General features: G+C 36.6%; 5 protein-coding genes across 5 annotated transcripts; 3 read left to right on the top strand and 2 right to left on the bottom strand.

Moving 5' to 3' along the window:
* The first annotated feature begins 430 nt into the window (after positions 1-430).
* Positions 431-4,188, top strand: LOC109581413 (uncharacterized). The gene is made up of 2 exons (XM_019995489.1): positions 431-465; positions 522-4,188. Exons 1-2 carry the CDS (start codon positions 463-465, stop codon positions 4,095-4,097), a joined length of 3,579 nt encoding a protein of 1,192 aa, XP_019851048.1. The 5' UTR covers positions 431-462; the 3' UTR covers positions 4,098-4,188.
* Positions 4,189-4,408: 220 nt separating this feature from the next.
* On the bottom strand, positions 4,409-8,767 carry LOC109581412 (egg peptide speract receptor-like). The gene is made up of 10 exons (XM_019995488.1): positions 8,581-8,767; positions 8,060-8,177; positions 7,730-7,988; positions 7,440-7,576; positions 7,060-7,255; positions 6,860-7,008; positions 6,568-6,754; positions 6,233-6,378; positions 4,888-5,174; positions 4,409-4,804 (listed from the first exon to the last, which is right to left on the bottom strand). The coding sequence occupies exons 2-10, from the start codon at positions 8,118-8,120 to the stop codon at positions 4,508-4,510; spliced, it is 1,719 nt and encodes a 572-aa protein (XP_019851047.1). The 5' UTR covers positions 8,121-8,177; positions 8,581-8,767; the 3' UTR covers positions 4,409-4,507.
* A 61-nt stretch (positions 8,768-8,828) lies between these two features.
* On the bottom strand, positions 8,829-11,915 carry LOC105312461 (scavenger receptor cysteine-rich type 1 protein M130-like). Its single transcript, XM_019995486.1, has 9 exons — positions 11,775-11,915; positions 11,458-11,719; positions 11,257-11,411; positions 11,016-11,205; positions 10,817-10,962; positions 10,576-10,765; positions 10,308-10,453; positions 10,057-10,256; positions 8,829-9,222 (listed from the first exon to the last, which is right to left on the bottom strand). Exons 1-9 carry the CDS (start codon positions 11,824-11,826, stop codon positions 9,013-9,015), a joined length of 1,551 nt encoding a protein of 516 aa, XP_019851045.1. The 5' UTR covers positions 11,827-11,915; the 3' UTR covers positions 8,829-9,012.
* A 4-nt stretch (positions 11,916-11,919) lies between these two features.
* On the top strand, positions 11,920-13,119 carry LOC100634187 (coiled-coil domain-containing protein 43-like). The gene is made up of 4 exons (XM_003385957.3): positions 11,920-12,170; positions 12,221-12,344; positions 12,481-12,648; positions 12,835-13,119. Exons 1-4 carry the CDS (start codon positions 11,982-11,984, stop codon positions 13,023-13,025), a joined length of 672 nt encoding a protein of 223 aa, XP_003386005.1. The 5' UTR covers positions 11,920-11,981; the 3' UTR covers positions 13,026-13,119.
* A 46-nt stretch (positions 13,120-13,165) lies between these two features.
* On the top strand, positions 13,166-14,580 carry LOC100641802 (ubiquinone biosynthesis protein COQ4 homolog, mitochondrial-like). Its single transcript, XM_019995487.1, has 6 exons — positions 13,166-13,434; positions 13,578-13,674; positions 13,728-13,830; positions 13,884-14,005; positions 14,103-14,207; positions 14,281-14,580. The coding sequence occupies exons 1-6, from the start codon at positions 13,239-13,241 to the stop codon at positions 14,462-14,464; spliced, it is 807 nt and encodes a 268-aa protein (XP_019851046.1). The 5' UTR covers positions 13,166-13,238; the 3' UTR covers positions 14,465-14,580.
* Positions 14,581-18,254: the final 3,674 nt, after the last annotated feature.

Raw genomic sequence — 18,254 nt, 5'->3', positions numbered from 1 at the left:
ATAAAAGTCCTGGAGACTACCAGAGGACAAAAACTGGATTCAAAGCTGAGGGAGTACTACAAGGAGAAGAGAAATGGGAAAAGAATAGATGCAGTGAATAAACTTGACTCTGACACACGTGATAGGACGGTTAGTGTCACTAGTATTGAGTTGAATAGAAGAGAGACGCTGCTGACTAGTGATTTTCAGCAAGAAGCCATCGTACGCTCACACAAATCACGCGATTCAACGTTTGAGGCTGTTTTCACTAACAAATATACTCAGTAACTAACACAATGATTAAATAACATATTTATTAATATTGTAGCACTTATGTTTGAAGTCTAATTATTATTGCTGCGTAAATGTTTTAGCCCAATACCTTTCAATAATTTTAAAATTAACGATATTCATTAAGATTATATCATCATATGACTGACAGTCTAGACTTGCAAATTGCAGAAGCTCAAGATTACTGTTATCATGGTAAGATAAGCTCTCTTTCTATCTCTATCATTTATCTAATGGCTTACCAATTTCAGATATTAAAAGGATTCCTTTTTGCTCTCATCCTAAGCTCTGCTACTTCTCAACAAGAGTATCTTGTGTCTCCTAACTGCTCTATACCTTCATCTTTAGAGTGCCACAATCTTTCCTTTTATACACAAGATAGCACCAGTTTCTTTACCAATGGAACTACATTCTTCTTCTCCAGTGGAGTCCATACTCTACACCAGTCACTTGTAATCAGTGGAGTCAGTGGTCTTAGCCTAATAGGAGAAGGAGAGACAGTGAATGATGTAGGGACTGCTGCTGTAAGGATAACGTGCAGTAAACTAAATGTCTCATTGTTCATATATGATTCCACTAACATTAGCATACATGGTATCGCTATTACAGACTGCGGTAGCAACGAGTACATTAATATTCTTGGCTTTGGTGGGCAGGAATTAAAACCTGCAGCCTTGATAATAATTGAAACATACGTCATCTCAATAAGAGACTGCTCCATCCAAAACAACACTGGTCTTGGCCTGCTACTACTTAATGGGTTTAATGCATCAATACAGGACTCTTCTATTACTAACAATAAAGTCAATGGGAATGCTTTTATATATTACACTAATCCAAGGAAGTGCTTGACTACAAGTGAATCTCAAATCTATCAGCTCATTGTATCAGACTCCAACTTTAGCTTTGGAGTAGGAGCTGATTTTGGCTCAGGACTAACAATCCTCATCGATCATGACTGTACTTACAGGGTCGACGTGGAGCTCATTAGAGTGAAGTCGTACAATAACAATGGGCAAATTGGAGGAAACATTTTGATACATACTTCAAATATAGAGTATTATTCAATCCTGGTTGATTCTGTGGAGTCCTATGGAGGAATAGGAGGTGGAATGGCAATATCAATCTCGTATGATTCAGTACTAAGAGGAACATGTCCTTGTGATTATCCACCGCCCACGCAAGTAACGAGACCATTAGAGATACGAAATAGTGTTTTTTATAAAAACGTTGCAGTATTTGGTGCTGGACTAATTGTACAGACACAGCCAAGTGACTTTGTTGTGGTGGCTCAAGAAATATACATTCACTCTTGTCATTTTTATGATAACATTGGTTATGCTGGGAGCGGCTTGTACATTACACAAGTGGAGCTATCATCTTCTAATAATCCGCTCTCTTTCTCTCTCGTTAACTTAAATATCAGCAGGAATATATTAGTTAATTCTGGACCATCTTGTGCAATGTTTCTGTACGGCATAAGAATAGCTAATGTAAGGGATTTGGTAGTATTTGGTAATAATGACACTGGTCTTCTGCTGTACAATTCACTGGTGATGTTTGATGGATCAATACTCATCCACAGTAACACTGCAAATGAAGGAGCTGGGATGGCCTTATATGGTAACTCTATTATGGTCATTAATAATGGGACGTACATGAGTTTTTATAATAATCGAGCCAGAGAAATTGGAGGCGGTATTTATATAAAGTCAAGGTCACCATTTCTTGAAGTTTGTCGGATACAAATAGCATATTTGACTTCTATGACACTCCCTGCTTCACAAATATCATTCGTTAACAATACAGCTGGTATTGCAGGGTCTGCTATATATGGTGGGATACTAGAAGAATGTCAGAACCTTCTCTCGACCTCCGTACCTAACATACCATCATCTCAGTTATATGAGGTTATCAACATAAATGAACAAGACGGATTATCTGTGATATCTTCTGATGCCGTTTCTCTTTGTTTCTGCGACAATGGTTTGCCTAACTGCACAAATCAAGTTAAGTATAAATCCTTTGAAGCTTATCCCGGAGATGACATTAACGTAGCACTAGTTGCAGTTGGACAAACACAAGGACTAACTCAGGGTCTAATATCAATATCTTCATCCGTCGATACACAAAGATATGTCATTGAGACACCATCAAACTGCTCCAATATAAACCACACTGTGTTACTCTTCAATGATACTAATGATCCCACTAATGTTACTGTATCTGTTGGTATCATTGATACACAGCAGCCTCTAGTGCCTCCTTTACAAATATTAGCTGTCGTCATTACAGTACTTCCATGTCCTCCTGGCTTCTCTCTCTCACTAGACACAGGAGTGTGTATCTGTTCAACAGAATTAGAGCAAGACTCAGTTACATGCAATATATCGACTAACACTCTGGAGCGAACTGGCAATCAATGGATTGGATATCAAGAGAGTGAGGAGTGTATTATAATATACAACGATTGTCCCTTTAATTATTGCAACAACTCAAGAATTGCTTTTAACATAAGCTCACCAAATGCCCAGTGTGTTAATAATAGATCGGGTCTGCTGTGTGGAGGATGTGACAAAGGCCTTAGTCTCATGCTAGGCTACAGCCAATGTGGAAAATGTACTAATGATTATCTGTCTCTTATTATTCCTTTTGCAGCTGCTGGTATTGCTCTTGTTATCCTACTCTTAGCTTTAAACCTCACAGTATCTGTAGGTACTATCAATGGGCTCGTGTTTTATGCTAATATTATTAAAATAAACGAGACCTATCTCTTCCCTGATGGCCCCATTCCGATTCTCAGCCAATTTATTTCATGGCTCAATCTTGATTTGGGCATAAGTGCCTGTTTTTTTGATGGAATGGACACATATTCAAACATGTGGCTGCAGTTTGCCTTTCCTTTCTACATATGGACAATCATTGGTGCCATCATCTGTGCTTGCCACTTCTCAAATAGACTCTCAAAGCTCATAGGCTCCAATGTAGTCCCAGTACTAGCTACACTTTTACTTCTCTCTTACACTAAACTCATCAGTACCATACTGCTAATACTGGACCTGGTCGTCATCAAATGTGGTCTTAACATCAGCTATCACTGGAGTCTTGATCCTAACTTGGCTTATTTCTCAAAACTTCACTCGATCCTCTTCCTGTTTGCCCTCCTGGTCCTATCGTGTCTAGTGTTTCCATATGTTCTCTTAATCCTCCTAAATCCACTAATTGGAGGGAAACTCTCTCGTTTCACCTGCTGCAAATTCTGTTCTCAGCTAAAGCCATTCTTTGATGCTTACTTTGGTCCACTAAAGGACTCTTATCGCTGGTGGGTTGGGGTTCTCCTGCTAGCTCGAATTGTCCTCTTGGGAATATCCTTTTCCAATCAAAGCAATACTTTTACTTTGACCATTTCTCTTTCAGCAGTTCTCATTGCAGTGGAAGCAAGTGTTGGTGGAATGTATCAGCATCAGTTCCTCAATATACTAGAGATATGGTTCCTACTGCTGATAGTGCTTCATTCAACTATTGCGAACAACAGCTATGGGTACATTGGAGGTATAGTCATTACGACACTTGCTTTTGTCACTTTTATTGGCATCATCAGTTACCATGTGTATCAAAAAAATAGCAAGGTCTTACTCAAATTGTGGCGTAAAATTAAAGAACCAAAAAGATTAAGAGAATCCACAATGAGTGAGGCATTAATTTCAAATGAGAATGATGTCGTTAATAAAGATCATGTGACCAGGTCAGTAGTGGATACCAACAGGAGAGAGTCGCTGTTGTTTCATATGGCTTCTGATAATTACGACAATAGACCAATTAATTAATTGATAATTAATAAATGAGTGTTTCTTGTTATAGTGTATTACTTTTCGCTTAATTTTTTGGAATAAAATTTTGACAGATCTGTGGCATAAATTTTCTTTACAGAGCATGCAACTATTCATATTATTACTACAGTTACAGTAATTACTTACCATAATATGAAGCCAGAATATGCAGTCATACATAAACTATGATGGAAAATTTCACTTTAAAATTTAAAACAATAGAGAAAAAATATTTTACCTAAAGCAGAAGCTCAATCACAAGTTACTGTAACTAGTCCCACCCCTAATTAATAACTAGCCACGCCTTATTTAAGAATTTATTTTAAATCAAATATACAATCAAGAGCAAAAACAACAACTAAAAATTATCCAACTAAATACAAAATAAAAATTACATTTTTGTTATTTTAAATGTCGGTAGAGTAGGAATTCAGTATAGGAGGATAAGCAGGATCGGAAGTAATGAGTGGATAAGGTAAAGGATTAGCTGCTTCACCTTCTTCGTTATCATCATTAGTGCCTTCTCCTTCATCCTTTGGTTCTTCATCCTTTAGTTCTTCATCCTTTGGTTCTTCTTCTTTTGTATAATCAGGAGGGAGGGCAGAAGCTTCTGCTGCAGCTGCCTCCATTGTCAGAGCATCATTGTAAGATGGGGGAGGAGCTTTGGAGAGCTCAGTATCTTCCCTCGGTTCTTCATTTGGTATCTATTTAAATAAATTAATAAATCTTGGTGGTAAGCTGCAATTAAAGATCATAAATATCAATGATAATGTAATTTAACACTTACTTCTTCCTTGTCATCAATGTCATCATCAGTGGGCTCAGAAAATGTTTCCAATCTAACTTCAGCTCTATCATCATGTGCTCGATTATAGCTAAACGAACGACGCCTATGAGATGAGCGGCAACAACTAGTGCAGCAGCTGTAGTCGCAATCTTCATAGCCAGTCTTATCACAGCATATGACAATACCAATGCCTGATATTATGCAGCAACAGCAACAGAATACAACACAACCAATCACAATACCAGCTATGGCACCACCAGAAAGACCACCACTTTCATCTTCCTCTCCTGAAGAAAGAGAGCAGAAAATACAATATAAGTATATGCATCAGAAAATTCATTTATGGAACCAAAAAAGTATTTTTTAAAATGGTCATAACTCGAAAATTCTTTGTCGGAATCACCTCAAACTTTCTACACAGCATAAGTACATCAATATGTATCAGAAAATGTAATAAAAATTTGGGGTGATTTTGGAGCCATTTTTCGGAAAAAACCATGGGCTATAGCCTTGGGTATTTTTCAAAAATTGGCCCGTTTTTTAAAATGGCCATAACTCAAAAATTTTTTGTCGGAATCACCTCAAACTTTCTACATAGCATAAGGACATCAATATGTATCAAAAAATGTAATAAAAATCTGGGGTGATTTTGGAGCCATTTTTTGGAAAAAACCATGGGCTATAGCCTTGGGTATTTTTCAAAAACTGGCCCGTTTTTTTAAATGGTCATAACTTGAAAATTTTTTGTTGGAATCACTTCAAACTTTCTACATAGCATAAGGACATCAATATGCATCAGAAAATGTAATAAAAATTTGGGGGTGATTTTGGAGTCATTTTTTGGAAAAAACCATGGGCTATAGCCTTGGGTATTTTTCAAAAATTGGCCCGTTTTTAAAAATGGTCATAACTCAAAAATTTTTTGTCGGAATCACCTCAAACTTTCTACATAGCATAAGGACATCAATATGCATCAGAAAATGTAATAAAAATTTGGGGTAATTTCGGAGTCATTTTTTGGAAAAAACCATGGGCTATAGCCTTGGGTATTTTTCAAAAATTGGCCCATTTTTAGAAATGGTCATAACTCGAAAATTTTTTATCGGAATCAACTCAAACTTTTTACATAGCATAAGGACATCAATATGTATCAGAAAATGTAATTAAAAATTGAGGTGATTTTGGAGCCATTTTTTTGGAAAAACCATGGGCTATAGCCTTGGGTATTCTTCAAAAATTGGCTCATTCTGAAAAATGCTCATAACTTTAAAAAATTTAGTCAAAATCAGCTCAAAGATCAAAATGTATAAAAAATGTAATAAAAACGTGAACATGATTAACATACCACAGTATATTCCAACATCATTGATATGATTACAATTAGGAGTGTAACCAATCGGATTGCTGATAGTACACTGGACCAGGTTAGACTCAGTACCATTACACATAAAGCCAGATGCCCACAATGGCCGCTGTGAAGCAACAATTGAACTAAAAATTAACAGAAATAATATAATATAATGCTTATAAATGCAATTTTAACATAGGCGCCACTTTGATTTTCATGCATAGTAATTATCATTATTTAAAATAGGCACCACTGTAATATATAACATTTTTAGAACCCACACTTAGATTTACTAGCATTCTTTTACATGATTAAAGTGAACTTGTACTTACTCAAATTTTGTTGGTACTTGTGCATCTTCAGAACTCTGCCGAACAGTGTTGCAGGTGATCTTAGCATCGGTAATGTCCCACTCAGTATTACAGACAGTGCCCCACCTACCGGCGTAGAGTATCTCAACTCGTTTGAAATCGTTGAATGTTTGTAGAGTGAACAGACGTGTACTACCTGGACTGGTAGCTGTGATAAAATGGAAATAAAAGAACAAAAAATTAATAGAAGAAATTGTATATAATATGAACTTTTTCTAGCAATAAAATTAAGATTAAGGTTAGCGTCACATACCATTTGGTGTGCATACCACATAGGCTGGTCTATTGGAAGAACAGGCTGTACTCCCACTGAGTGCCACAAAGCAGCTGTCAAGGTCTCTCTCAGACCCGCCACAGCTCACACTGTAGACAGCTGTATCTGTATTAATCTCACTACCCCGACTGAATAAAAATATAATATATTAAATCATGGCTTTAAAAACGAAAGCTTACAATGTGGTTGAACTAGAAATATGAGAGACCCTTCCTGTGCCGTATCCGAGAGTTTTACAAGCAACCACAGCTTCAGTATTGTCAAAGTTATCGGAGCAAATGGTCTCCCACCTGTCAGTGTGACGAAGGTACATCTCTAGTACTCCTTGATGCTGTGTGGCTGATCCTGTCAATCTTAAGTGACCAGTGGAGACAGCTTTAGGGTAATAAAATAATAATAATAGTATTAATAATCATTATTATTAATTTACAGTTAAAAATAATAAATTTCCAATTTAAAACAATAGTAGCCATTTTAATATTTATTAGCTAAATATAATTTGCTTCTTTCTCTCATTCAAGTACATGTAATGCAACTAGTTACAATACAAAGTCCTTACTCTTTAAACAAGTAATGTAAGCGGCAGTGCTGTCATTGGTTAGATCTCCTCTTGGACTAGCAATACAGTCAGTAAGATTAGTCTCAGTCCCATCACATGCAAAGGATGAAGGATACAGTAAAGTCTCATTCGGTGCCCTACAGCAAAATCATAATAAGTAACAAGATCTATTTTTAGCAAAAAGAGCACATAATATAATAATCCTATTTTTAGTAACATGCACTATGCACACAACCAAGATCAAATGTCTATTTTTAGTAACATAGTACAGGTGCTATTAGTAGACTTACGTTGTTTGAAAGACAGGATTTCCTAGTCCAACGTAAGATGAGCCAGTGTCCCTTGCCAACTGACGACAAGCTACTTGTACGTTCTTCCATGACCAGCCGTTACTGATGCTGGCTATCAACGTATTCCAAGAACAGCTGCTTGAGTCTGGACAGGAACATAATTCAAGACGTCCTGTTTCCGAATTGTAGGAGGGCAATGATGGATCTTTTAAATTGAGACGTAGTGTGCTGTTTAGTGCAATAGTACAAGTATTCTGACCTAAGAAAGAAAGAAGAAATACATATAAACTCAAGACTTATAAAACAGAGAAGTGCAAATGCGTGACTTACCACTGGTCCCTTTAGTAAGAAAGAACAAAAAAAGAAGAAAGTTAATGTTACAACACTTCATTATCAGTTGCTGCAAGTGTTTGCACTCAACAGTGTTGGAGGAAATTGAAGTTGTGATCTAAGGTTCAAAGGAGACAGGAATGAACTATTAGGACATACTAACACAATGTCTGAGCCCTTCAATCTATCTAAACCCTTAGGCCTTTCATTGAGCATAGTATGCGCTTAATGCTGCACAGAGATGGCAATTTACAAAACTAAACTAAAATGAAGTAAAAATAAACATTTGGGTGTGCATCTTCCATAGTGATTAAAGAATGATCCTCAGAATGATGCCCTTACTGCTGGGTTACATATAATGCTTTTTAAAACCGTGCATGACAGAAACAGATACAATAATGGTAAAAGAGGCAGCCATAGCTTGTACATATATCACAGCCTACAAGCCAAACAACTCCCAAGGACAAGCAAGGGCAAGGCACCGCTTCGGACACACACCGCTTCTACAACAACCCCCTCACTTTGTACAAGCAAGTTGTAGCTTGTATGGTACAGCAAACCAAGATTGCCGCCTTGTGGTGATGTTCTGGTCAATTAGCTGCTCAGCTGGAGAAAGTAAAGTAGGAGCAAACTTTTAAGAAGGAGAAAGGAGAATCGAGAGAAACAGCCAGTCACTCAGTCACTCAGTCACTCAGTCACTGACAGTCAGCCAATAATAATGAAATGTCAGCAACAGGAAATGACCTCAGACCATGAATAATAAATTAAATTAATAGATTAAAACAGATGATGAACATTTTTGAGTTAAAAAAATGAAACAATAATATATTTTATCTTATACATTTATGAAAGATAATAATAGTTTGACTGGAGCTGTGTGTAAAACTATCATTATACATTATATGCCTAGAATAAAAGTAAATATTAATCAATAATAAAGTTTTTATATATCATTATGAATAAGACGGTGGTTCTTCATTCGGGAGAGCGGGAGGAATAGAAGTCACTGCAGCTGCTTCAAAAAACTGACATTGTGTTTCCTCTGATTCTTCATAACTAGGAGGTAGTTGCTGTAATAAAAGAGATTCATCATAAGTTGGTGGAGGAGCTCGACTACTCTTTATATCTGATGATTCACCATTACTGCTAGCTCTGTTTTGTTCCTATGTAGTGAAATGTGAAAAAAAGATGTGTTATCATCAAGATGGACTGAGTGATTTTAAAAAATTTATAAATAATTTAATTTTAATTGGAATCAGCTCAAACTTTCTACGCAACATAAGTACATGTACATGTATCAGAAAATGTCATAAAAATTGAGAATTCACTGCTTTTTATTTTTGGTGAAATTTGACCAGTCCCTGTACTATAGTACAGGGACTTTGGCCTGATTTTGGAGCAACTTTAAAAATTCGTAAAAAATCCAAACTTGATTGGAATCAGCTCAAACTTTCTACACAACATAAGTACATGTATATGTATCAGAAAATGTAATAAAAATGGAGAATTCTCTCATAGTCATTTTTGGCAAAATTTGGCCGATGACCCTGTACTATAGTACAGGGACTTTGGCCTGATTTCGGAGCATATTTAAAAATTCGTAAAAAATCCAAACTTGATCGAAATCAGCTCAAGCTTTCTATGCAACATAAGTACATGTATATGTATCAGAAAATGTAATAAAAATGGAGAATTCTCTCCTAGTCATATTTGGCGAAATTTGGCTAATGACCCTGTACTATAGTACAGGGACTTTGGCCTAATTTTGGAACAACTTTAAAAATTTGTAAAAAATCCAAACTTGATCGAAATCAGCTCAAACTTTGTACGCAACATAAGTACATGTATATATATCAGAAAGCATCATAAAATATGAGAATTTTCTACTTTTCATTTTTGGCAAAATTTGGCCAAAAATCCCTGTACTATAGTACAGGGATTTTGGCCTGATTTTGGAGCAATTTCTAAAAAATTTTACTTTTGATTGCACGACTTACTGATATTTCCCTGTTGTTTTCTGACTCATTTTCTTGCCTTTCGATAGCTCCTCCACGATTCCTCTTCCTTAATTTCTTCCATATATCTGTACTTATGCAATACACCAATGGAATCACTACAAGTAATACTGATACTACACTGAATGCAACTGCAGAAATAACTTCAGGCGGCCAGCCTCCACCAGGCACAGCTGCAGTATCTATAAAATAAGTTGCCAAATACTTTTATACTTGGAACAGAGAATTCTTACTATTACAAGTTAGTGTAGCATCACTTGAGTGATCACAATCTGGTGCATAGCCGTACGAAAAAGAAATGTGACAGGAAAATAGTCTTGATTCAGAGCCACTGCACATGTAGCCAGAAGCCCATATTGGTTTCAAAGATTCCGGAGACCTGCACAATAAAATTATCATGACATATTTTGGCTTCTATTTAAATTTAATAAGGAAATAAAAGCATGAACACATAGAACAGATATACCATAAAGAAACAGCATAGCCTAAGAACACACCTACCTCAATGAAGTTGGTACTTTCACTTTGTTGCTATCAGTCACACCCAAGCTCCTGCACACAACTCTTCCGTCCTCAATACTCCAGCTGCTATTACATATTGTTCCCCACCGACCAGCATTCAACATCTCAACTCGTTGATACGTGCTTGAAGTAGAGATTGGAGATAATCTTATAGTTCCTATAGCAGCAGCTACACACAAGAATATATTTTATAATAATTATTAACATGCCATATACTTACTGCTTGGTGTACAGGCAACAGCAGCAATACTGCAATCAGTGTTTTGTGCTGTAACTTGTGTCAATGCACACTGACTAATATCAGTGTCAGAGTCCATACATTGTATCTTAGCTATCCCAGGAGTATCATTGATATCACTGCCTTGACTGAAAAATTATTTACAATTTTACTAATAATTTTTTTGTTTAATTCTCCTTACAAACTCCTTGGTGTTGATGTAACGTTTCCATTTTCATATCCAAGAGACAAACAGATAACTCTTGCTTCTCTTCTACTAACACCATCAGCACAAACAGTCTCCCATTGGTTGCTATTGCTTTGATAAACTTCGACTACACCTTGGTGATCTTCTCTGCTCCCTGTTAACTTGATACTACCAGAAGAAACAACTATAGAAAACATGATAAGCTCCTTATACTCAGTAATCCTAATATGCTTACTATTAGAACATGTCATAAATACATCAAAGAAATGGCTCTCCAGTACAATAGATACTGGTGTTCTTAGACAGTCTGTGAGATTGGACTCAGTTCCATCACACTCGAAAGTAAAATCATAAATTGGTACCGAACTAGGAGCTATGGCTCTTGAAGGACTAATTTGGGAGATATTTTAATTACATTTTATTTATTTTTGCTTACAGTGAGGTGTAGTGTACAATTGGGTTTCCTAAACCTGTGAGCTGTGAGCCTCCAGTATCTCTTCCAAGCTGTCTACATGCTACTTGAACATTCTTCCATGACCATAGGCTGATGATTCCACCAAGATTAACCGTATTCCACACACAACTGCTGGAAGAGCAGGAACATAGCTCTAATCTTCCTGATATAGATGTAAGCGTTGATTGAAAGACACCAGCTGAATTTAAACGTAGTACATTCAGTTGTGTACAAGGTTCCTGTCCTTTTAAATACATTGAAAATATTAATAAACTTAAACCCAAACCTACTAAACCTACCATTACTGTGCCAGGATAAAAGACAAAGTATAAACAGCAACTTTTCTCTCATTTTCTTCAGTTTAGAAGAGGCCTGTTTCACTGTTTCTGCTTTCTAAATCTAAAGGAAAGAAGCTATAGAAAAATGCAACAAAAGGTGGAGTAAGACACACACATCTTTGGGTGCATGACTACAATTGCAGGAAGTAGAAGAAGGATGCTTTAAATATGGCCGCTACCAGTGTTGAAGGAAATTTCAAAACCTGGCTGATAGAAACTCTGAACAGCTCTGAACTCGACGGTGAGGTGTATGGGGACTATATATATGGAATACTAGAAGAAGGAGATGAGGAGGAAGATGTCAATTTAGAAGAAACTAAAAGAACAGAGTTGATTGATATGCTCAGTGGAGCACTAGTATGGAATCCTGTAGATAGTGAATATTTTGTATTATCTTCTTCTAATAGGCAACAGGGGACTGTATTGTCCTCTGTCAGTCAATAGTGGAGAGATGGAGTGCAGGGAAAAGAGCAATGGCTGATAGCAAAGCAAAGGTATCATCAAGAAATGATCCTACAGTATTATTAAAAGGTATTAAAATAAGGTTTCATTATTGCATCTTGTTCTTAAAATTGGCGTGGAATATGCTAGATAGTTTTGTATTTGAACTCACGTAAATGTTCTTATTATAATGTGCACTTGTTATTAAATTCCTTCACACTGGTAGAGCACATCAAGACTTCTAAACAAGCCACAGCCACTGTACCTAGTACCGTCTCGCAGGCCACCCAACCATCATCGTCTGCACTGAGTGACAAAGAAAAGTCTCGGCTAATAATCCAATATGGCAGTAGTTGTGCTGGCTCGGATGAAGAAAATGAATCACATAGTACTGGTAAATGGAATAAATAATAAGTCTAGATTACATATTGATGGACGCTTTAAAATCTCTCATAAAATTACATGTATCACATCAATAAAATAGATAATAAGTGAATTATGTGTTGTACTTAATGTGATGTAGCTTAACCTTTTCTAATAATTTTGGTTAAATCGTATTATGAATCTTTTCTTTTAATAGGAGACTTAGCTGCAAATGCAAACAAGTCCTCAGTAACATCAGCTCTTAAGGAGATGAGGGAAGAACAGAGAAGAGCTCACCAGCTAAAGACTGAGAGAGACAGAGAGAACAAGAAGGCACAGCAGCAGAAGCAGCAGGAGAGGAAAGAGAAAGAGAAGAAGAGAACGCAAAAGCAAGAGAGAAAAAGATAGACTTATTCAATTGATAGATTTATTCGATTGCCGACTTGTAAATCATTGTAATCTATTTTTATTTAAAGCACTAATCCTTTGCAATAATTCACAATCTTTTAATTCTTTTTAGTGATCAGATTTATTAGATTAGAATTAGCCCTGCCTCACAAAGATAGTGACACACCTTCTCACACGTTTTGATGTAACTGACTGACTGACAAAGATACACTGATGATCATTAGAAGGATTCTTACTGGCTGCTCAAGTACATGTACCGTACCTTTACTGTTCCAGTCAAGAAGTTGTAGTGGTAATGTATCATATGGTGACAAGTTGTACGACTCTCACGTTCCAACAACGTCCTTGCAAAGACTAGCTCTTACTGTTGGAGCAGGGATTGGAGGACTGTGTAAACCAGAAAGAGTGGGTGAGCTGAAATAAACTATGATTGTATGTGTAGTTCTTTAATTCTATGTCAATACAGAAGCTATTAATATCGTGGAGTATGGGTAGTATTTTTAGACTCAAGTTATCCGGTACATAATTTAAATGAAGCTTTTTTATAATTAGATTTCATCTACACGTTTGGTGAAGTTACAGGATGGTACGCACTCCAGTGTATGCACCAGAAAATGTTAAAAGATGAAACTGGACAGGAAATTCTCCAGTAAATGAAATCCTACTCTTTTATAATCATTCACGGTATATTATTTAATTTAGTGAAAAACCCAGACTTAGATCTTCCACTCTTAATCTTGAGAAACTCCGGACGCTTCCTGATAAAACCCTAGGTAGAGAATACGTTAGATTCCTGGACTATTATGTTAGTGCTTAATAGCCTATCATTGTCACATTAATTATATATTAATTAAACAGGGTTATACTCCAGAAGGAAGAGCCAGTGTTAGGTATGTAGATGACTTTGAGCTGGCTTATGTTATGCAGAGATACAGAGAGATACATGATTTTGTTCATACACTGTTACAAGTACCTACTAGGTCAGTTGAGATAAATATATTTATGCATCTGTATAGGTAGAGGAGATTTATGAGCATCAAAGAATGATGAAATTTTTATTTGTGATTTTTCCTATAGTGTTTATGGCGAGATAGTTGTGAAACAATTTGAAGGCGTACAGACCGGATTGCCACTGTGTGTACTTGGAGGGTTTATACCACCAGCAGTCAAACTATCATACAAGTAATAGAGTATTTGTAGAAATTAATGATTTCTAATTCATTTTGATTGTTTAATTCTTTTTTTTTACTGACAGGGAGCAAGTTGAATTGTTAACTGTTTACGGTCCTTGGGCATTAAGCAATGGATTTCAAGCAAAGTTTTTAATGAATGTCTATTTTGAGAAGCATCTAGAGGAGTCTCTTGATGAACTTCAACAGAAACTGAACATCAGACCCCTACCAAATGGTTCACTAAACTCTGACATATGGACTAAATGATAATAATAATAACTTGTACACACATTAGTTGATCTATCATTACAAATTGATCACAAAATCACACTCACTACATAGGTATAGTTATAAAATTGAGTTCACTCATTTTTGGTTATTAACTTTTGCTCCTTTTTTTATAACTGTCAGCTCAGCTGTTCCATACTCCAGCAGAGGCTCTCGTAGCTCAAACACACTAACAATTGGAGGAGGAGGTGGTGGAGGTACTTCCAAACTCTCAATAATAGTTGTATCCCTTTTTTTCTCTTCATCACTTTCAGTCGGATCTTTATGACAACAGCAACACGTACAATATGAGCAGCAGTTACATTGACAGCTTTTCTTCAATTTTAACTTTATACTTGGCAGTAGCTTTGGGAAGAGGATATCACTGTGGAGTAGTCCAATGTAAACTATTCCTGCATATGCAAGCAATACTAATAGAGTGATGTAGACAGCAGAGCTGTAGTCTTCAAAATAATCTCTCTTTTGTGGATAATAAAAAGTACCCACAGCTATGAGGACTAAATTGACAAGGAAGAATGTTTCAAGTTTATTGTGTCGCTCGCTTTTGTAAGGACGTATTACCTCGTGAAGGAAAAGGAAAACTCCAATGAAGACTGTTATACCAAAAAGATTATCGGGATATGATAAAGATCCAGCCATAGCAAGGGGAAATACCCTGATGAGACAACGGAATCCAATCCAAGAGGAGTACTTTTCTTTAAAAGGATTATAAAAAGCGTCAAGGATTGGTTTGAATTTTAACGTTATTCTCCTTCCATACCTGGTCTTGTTCATGAGGCGAGGAGGGCAAATGAGGATGACAGTGAATGGAATGATATAAAATAATAATAAAACAATCGCAAGGAAAACCATGAAACCATGTGCATCATGACCATATTTAACATTTGGATCAATGTACCAGCCTACATATGAATTTCCCTCATTGCTAGTGATAGTCACTGCACTTAATATAATGAAGCAAGTCCTTTCCACAGAGCCATAGCATAGAAGCAACAAAGTGGCAAAACCTCTTGTAGCTTGAAATCCTAGGGATGTGATTTTCTTTGATCGCCTTGCCAGATAAATGATAATAAACATGAGGGAAAAGATATAGAAAGGAAACAAGAGGTAAAGTCCTTCTCTAGTCAAAGCATTCATTCCATCAAAGAGACACGTATCAATTCCTGGCTCAAAGTTAATCCAAGAGATGAAGATGAAGACTGAAGCAGCATCATAGCTAATGTATTGGGAAAGGATTGGTATTGCAAGCTGTACAATATTAGCATAGAATATCACGATATTGAGATAGCCCTCAGTGACTGTAAAGTTTAGGAAAACTATTGCCAGTACAAGCAAGATCCCAGCTACAAGAAACCCAATTATAAGTCCGAGAATTCTAGCATCAGTTTTGCACTCAAGGCACCTGTTAGATCCAAAAACAGTACTATAGCCATCAAGACACTCCCCGCACAAAATACCTCCTCGATTATCTGCACACTGATTGTTGATGTTATCTTCTCCATTGAATGTTACTGTAGCAATGTCATTCTGGCAATAGTCAAAAATACACTCACGAAGTGTGTATTCATCAACAGGAGTCCAGCCCAGCCAAAAGAATTGTGGGACAGTTATATTACCAGATGCCTCGTCACATCTGAAAGTGTCAAAATCACGTCCGTTGAGTAAATCAGGAGAACAAATGCACTCCTCGGTGTCATAAATAAGTCCATAAGGACAGCCCTCAAGCTCAAAGTACAAGGTTGTGCTAGCAGTTGAGGCCACATTGGAAATAGACACTGAGACATTTGAGTTAATGCCCCCATAGACTGACAACTGAGTTAGATTTGTCTGCCCAGTGCCTGATAAAAACCAGTAACCAGAGAGGCCCAACTGTGATCTGCTGAACTCACCACCTCCAAGAGTGCTTGATGTTATTGCCAGTGGCACACTGTGGAAATACCTGTCTTCAGCACTGATATTAAGAAAGGCCATCTGTCCCGGGAACAACTTGATACGACTATCACTGCTGGTACCTTCAGAGCTTAGAACATTAAGGTACACTGCATCAGTATTAACCGAACGATCAGAGTATTGTATCTCAAATGAGAAATTATTATTTTTGTCTTCTGATATGTTTCTAAGAATTTCGTAACCAGTAAAGGATCTATAATATGGTGACTGAAGGCTTTGAAGATATATTAGCCACGAGCAGTTATTAATGATATCGCCATAAATGTCATTCCCTAGCTGAGCCGTATTTCCCTCAAAATAAATTTGTATATTTAGGTCAGTAATGTTAATGCACTCCATGCCAAAGAGATAGCAGTATAAGTCAACTCCATTGAACAGTAGAACACAGGTTTGCCCAAAAGTACTTTCTGTTTCTATCAAATGAATAGCCCCACCAAAACCAGTGACTTGATTATTGAGAAATCTTACCCTAGTGTTGTTAAAGAAGACAAGATAACTGTCACTGTATATGAGAATGGCTCCCCCTGAAGCTCCTCTGTTACCTTCAAACAATATATCGCCAAATAAATTGAGGACACTAGACACAGCAACAAGAGCCGATGCTTCATTATCTTGAAAGGCTGAGTTTCCAGAAATAGTAACATTCATTGAAAAAGTTAAAATCGTACTTTTGTGTTGTCTGAACTCAGTATAAGGATTACTGTTATAATTATTGTTGTTTTCCACTATAATATTGCTAATAATGACATTGGTTCCTGGCTCTAAACCATTGAATTTATATTCAAAGGCGTAAAAAGCAGATGATAGTCCTGCCTTATTATTCCTGAATGTACAGTCATCAGATATCAGTTCATTTTCAGCTACTGGAGAGTTGAGTGCTACCATGTATATACCTCCAGAAACATCTGCTCTGTTGTTTAAAAACTGTGTACTCTTGAATTGGAAGGAATTACGCCTGATAGATGCAATATCTGTTATAATTTTGTAATCACGAGGAACATTCAAAATCATTGATGCGGCACCTACGTAATGAAAACTCAAGTCAATTGAACTCTCTTCCATAAAGCCATTATCATCAAACAGACAGCTCTCAAATATCACGTTTGAACCATGAGAACCTTGATGTTGTTCAATTTGTAAAGCACCTAGTGGACCAACGTTTCTTTCAAAACTTGTCTCCTCCACTATAATATTTACCGAGTAATTAATTTGAGAAAGAACCAGACCTAAGCCACCTCCCCCTCCATATGTGAATCCGAAATTTTCAAATGAAGGAGAAAATGTAAAAACCAATGGAATTCCAGCTAGCAGACTGCAATACATATTGTCATGAAACAAGGATTCACTGATAGTGAGGGATGGCTGAAAATTAATTTCTTTGTTTCGGTAATCAGAATAAAAGAGAAACATTCCACCAGCGACTTTGTCCCTGGCACCATCAGGGTTATTTAATGAAATAATGCATTCATTTGGTGCATTGTGTCCAAAGACAGCATTACTAATGCTGGATTCATCCATTAGATTAATAGCCAGCAGCCCAATGCCAGTATTATTTCTAATTGTGACATACGTCATACTTAATCTGCTAATATCAGCCATTAATAGACTCACTCGTATTTCATCAGCTGAATAAAACAGGTGAATCGTCTCATTTGCAACATTAAGGGCATCAGTTAAGTCATCATTGTTCAGGATACAGTTTTCAATGGTAAGATTCTCTATCTGTAAGTTGCTGACGTTGATAAAAGCTAAACCAATTCCACGATGAAGGCATGTAAGTATAGTATCATTGTTGCTGCTACCACGAAGCGTAATATTA

Source organism: Amphimedon queenslandica, unplaced genomic scaffold (genome assembly GCF_000090795.2).
Source record: "Amphimedon queenslandica unplaced genomic scaffold, v1.1 AMPQUscaffold_13441, whole genome shotgun sequence".
NCBI classification, from domain to species: Eukaryota; Metazoa; Porifera; class Demospongiae; order Haplosclerida; family Niphatidae; genus Amphimedon; species Amphimedon queenslandica.
This window is presented reverse-complemented; position numbering and strand designations above follow the sequence as displayed.

What these genes read in the sequence shown, in the direction of transcription:
- LOC109581412 (XM_019995488.1), bottom strand. Translation starts at nt 8,120, where the DNA reads ATGAAGTGTTGTAACATTAACTTTCTTCTTTTTTTGTTCTTTCTTACT. An exon ending in TCTTACTAAAGGGACCAGTG is followed by an intron (nt 7,989 to 8,059) that starts GTAAGTCACGCA and finishes TTTCTTTCTTAG; the next exon opens with GTCAGAATACTTGTACTATT. An exon ending in TTACATTACTTGTTTAAAGA is followed by an intron (nt 7,256 to 7,439) that starts GTAAGGACTTTG and finishes ATTACCCTAAAG; the next exon opens with CTGTCTCCACTGGTCACTTA.
- LOC105312461 (XM_019995486.1), bottom strand. Translation starts at nt 11,826, where the DNA reads ATGAGAGAAAAGTTGCTGTTTATACTTTGTCTTTTATCCTGGCACAGT. An exon ending in TTTATCCTGGCACAGTAATG is followed by an intron (nt 11,720 to 11,774) that starts GTAGGTTTAGTA and finishes TGTATTTAAAAG; the next exon opens with GACAGGAACCTTGTACACAA. An exon ending in ATTTATGACATGTTCTAATA is followed by an intron (nt 11,206 to 11,256) that starts GTAAGCATATTA and finishes TGTTTTCTATAG; the next exon opens with TTGTTTCTTCTGGTAGTATC.
- LOC100634187 (XM_003385957.3), top strand. Translation starts at nt 11,982, where the DNA reads ATGGCCGCTACCAGTGTTGAAGGAAATTTCAAAACCTGGCTGATAGAA. An exon ending in ATATGCTCAGTGGAGCACTA is followed by an intron (nt 12,171 to 12,220) that starts GTATGGAATCCT and finishes TTCTTCTAATAG; the next exon opens with GCAACAGGGGACTGTATTGT. An exon ending in TCCTACAGTATTATTAAAAG is followed by an intron (nt 12,345 to 12,480) that starts GTATTAAAATAA and finishes TCACACTGGTAG; the next exon opens with AGCACATCAAGACTTCTAAA.
- LOC100641802 (XM_019995487.1), top strand. Translation starts at nt 13,239, where the DNA reads ATGATCATTAGAAGGATTCTTACTGGCTGCTCAAGTACATGTACCGTA. An exon ending in GTGTAAACCAGAAAGAGTGG is followed by an intron (nt 13,435 to 13,577) that starts GTGAGCTGAAAT and finishes TTTTATAATTAG; the next exon opens with ATTTCATCTACACGTTTGGT. An exon ending in GCAGTCAAACTATCATACAA is followed by an intron (nt 14,208 to 14,280) that starts GTAATAGAGTAT and finishes TTTTACTGACAG; the next exon opens with GGAGCAAGTTGAATTGTTAA.